The sequence below is a fragment of the Parus major genome, chromosome 23 (assembly GCF_001522545.3).
Source record: "Parus major isolate Abel chromosome 23, Parus_major1.1, whole genome shotgun sequence".
Classification (NCBI taxonomy): domain Eukaryota; kingdom Metazoa; phylum Chordata; class Aves; order Passeriformes; family Paridae; genus Parus; species Parus major.
The window spans coordinates 6,325,503-6,326,988 of NC_031791.1; the positions used below are offsets into that span (position 1 = coordinate 6,325,503).

At 57.5% G+C, this 1,486-nt stretch overlaps 1 protein-coding gene across 4 annotated transcripts in view; it reads right to left on the minus strand.

Annotated features, from left to right (window-relative positions):
• Positions 1–1,486, minus strand: part of PTPRU (protein tyrosine phosphatase receptor type U) — a 53,073-nt gene that overhangs the window by 15,887 nt on the left and 35,700 nt on the right. For all 4 annotated transcript variants that reach the window (XM_015649294.1, XM_033519502.1, XM_033519501.1 and 1 more), the window contains one exon: positions 137–327. In XM_015649294.1, the coding sequence (XP_015504780.1) occupies positions 137–327 (191 nt within the window). The remainder of the gene's footprint in view (positions 1–136; positions 328–1,486) is intronic.

The following is a 1,486-nucleotide window of genomic DNA, read 5'->3' on the forward strand; positions in this document are numbered from 1 at the left end:
CCAGAGCTGTGAGCTCCAGCTCCCATCCAGAGCTGTGAGCTCCAGCTCCCATCCAGAGCTGCAGCCCTGGAGCATCCGTCCTCTCCTCGCACACAGACCCTACCCGAGTCCCCTCGCTGGCACACGCTGTCCCCACCTCATACTCCTGTTTGAAGCCGTAGCCCTCGGCTGTTTTCATCTGGTTGATGTGCTGCAGGAGGTCGGCCACGCGCACGGCGGGGTGCAGCTGCCCCGTGTGGTACGGGGAGCCCTTGCGGCCGCACTGGCGCCGTGGGGAGCCCCCCAGGAGGCTGCTGGACTCGTTGACCACGCTGCTGCGCTGCTCACCTGCACGAGGGAGGCACAGCCAGGGGCTAGCAGGGCAGCAAAGCCTTGGGCCACGTCCCCATCACCGCCTCGCACCCACAGAGCGGCGGGGAACGTTTTCTTTGGCAGCCTCTGGCACCAAGAATTCCTTCCCAACATCCCATCCATTCCTGCCCTCTGGGAACCGACAGGACCACACAGGAGAGTGCCTCCACACCCCATGACCTGACCAATGGGCTCATCAGCTGCTGGGATTAATGAGAAATTAATTAATTGCTGGCATTAGCAAGGTGCTGCCACAGCCACACACTGAGGATCCACTTGGGTTTCCATGAGGATTAGTGACTTTCCTTTAAATGCACAGAAACTGAAGCACGGGGGGGGAACAGCCACCAAGCAGTCACCAAGTCACTCATTTCCTTTCGTTAATTAAGGATGTTCACAGGCAATGCAAACTCCCCCAGCCATGGCAGGCAGCCCAAGCTCCCCAGCTCAGCCCCACCAGCCTTTGAGAGCTCCAAGCACAGCAACCAAAGCAAAAATACACCTAAGCCAGCTCTGTGTATGAAGAGGAGGAGAAGTTTGCCCTCTGGGCGTTAATGATCCATGAGACAATGGTGGGAAGCGCATTAATCCCGCAGCCGGTGCGGAAGAGCCGCGTGCAGGCGGCATCTTGCAGTTACTGTAACAGATGTTATTAGCATATGGCTGAAACTGGGGCATCCAAAGAGTTATTTTACAACTAAATCAGCATGGAGACACATCCTCCAGTGGGTGTGAAGTTATCAGTCTCCCTCTGATGTGAGCACAGGGGCTCTTTAACCCTTCGAAGCCCAGGCTGTGTGGGGAGGGCTGGGGGAAAGCTTCCAACCTCAGCGTACGCCAGGAGGTGGAACTGACCCAGAACCAGAGGGGCTGCAGGCACCCCCTGAGCCCACACACATCAGCCTAACGTGGATGGAACACCAAGCCTTCAACAGAGTCACAGAATACCCCGAGTTGGAAGGGACCCACAGGGACCACCGAGTCCAACACCTGGCCCTGCACAGACACCCCAACAATCCCACCCTGTGCCTGAGAGCTGTCCAAACACTCCTTGAGCTCTGGCAGAATGCTCCTGGGATATTTTGGGGTTATTTGGCACCTTTGCTGTGGCTGGAAGGAAGCAGGGGATGCCAGC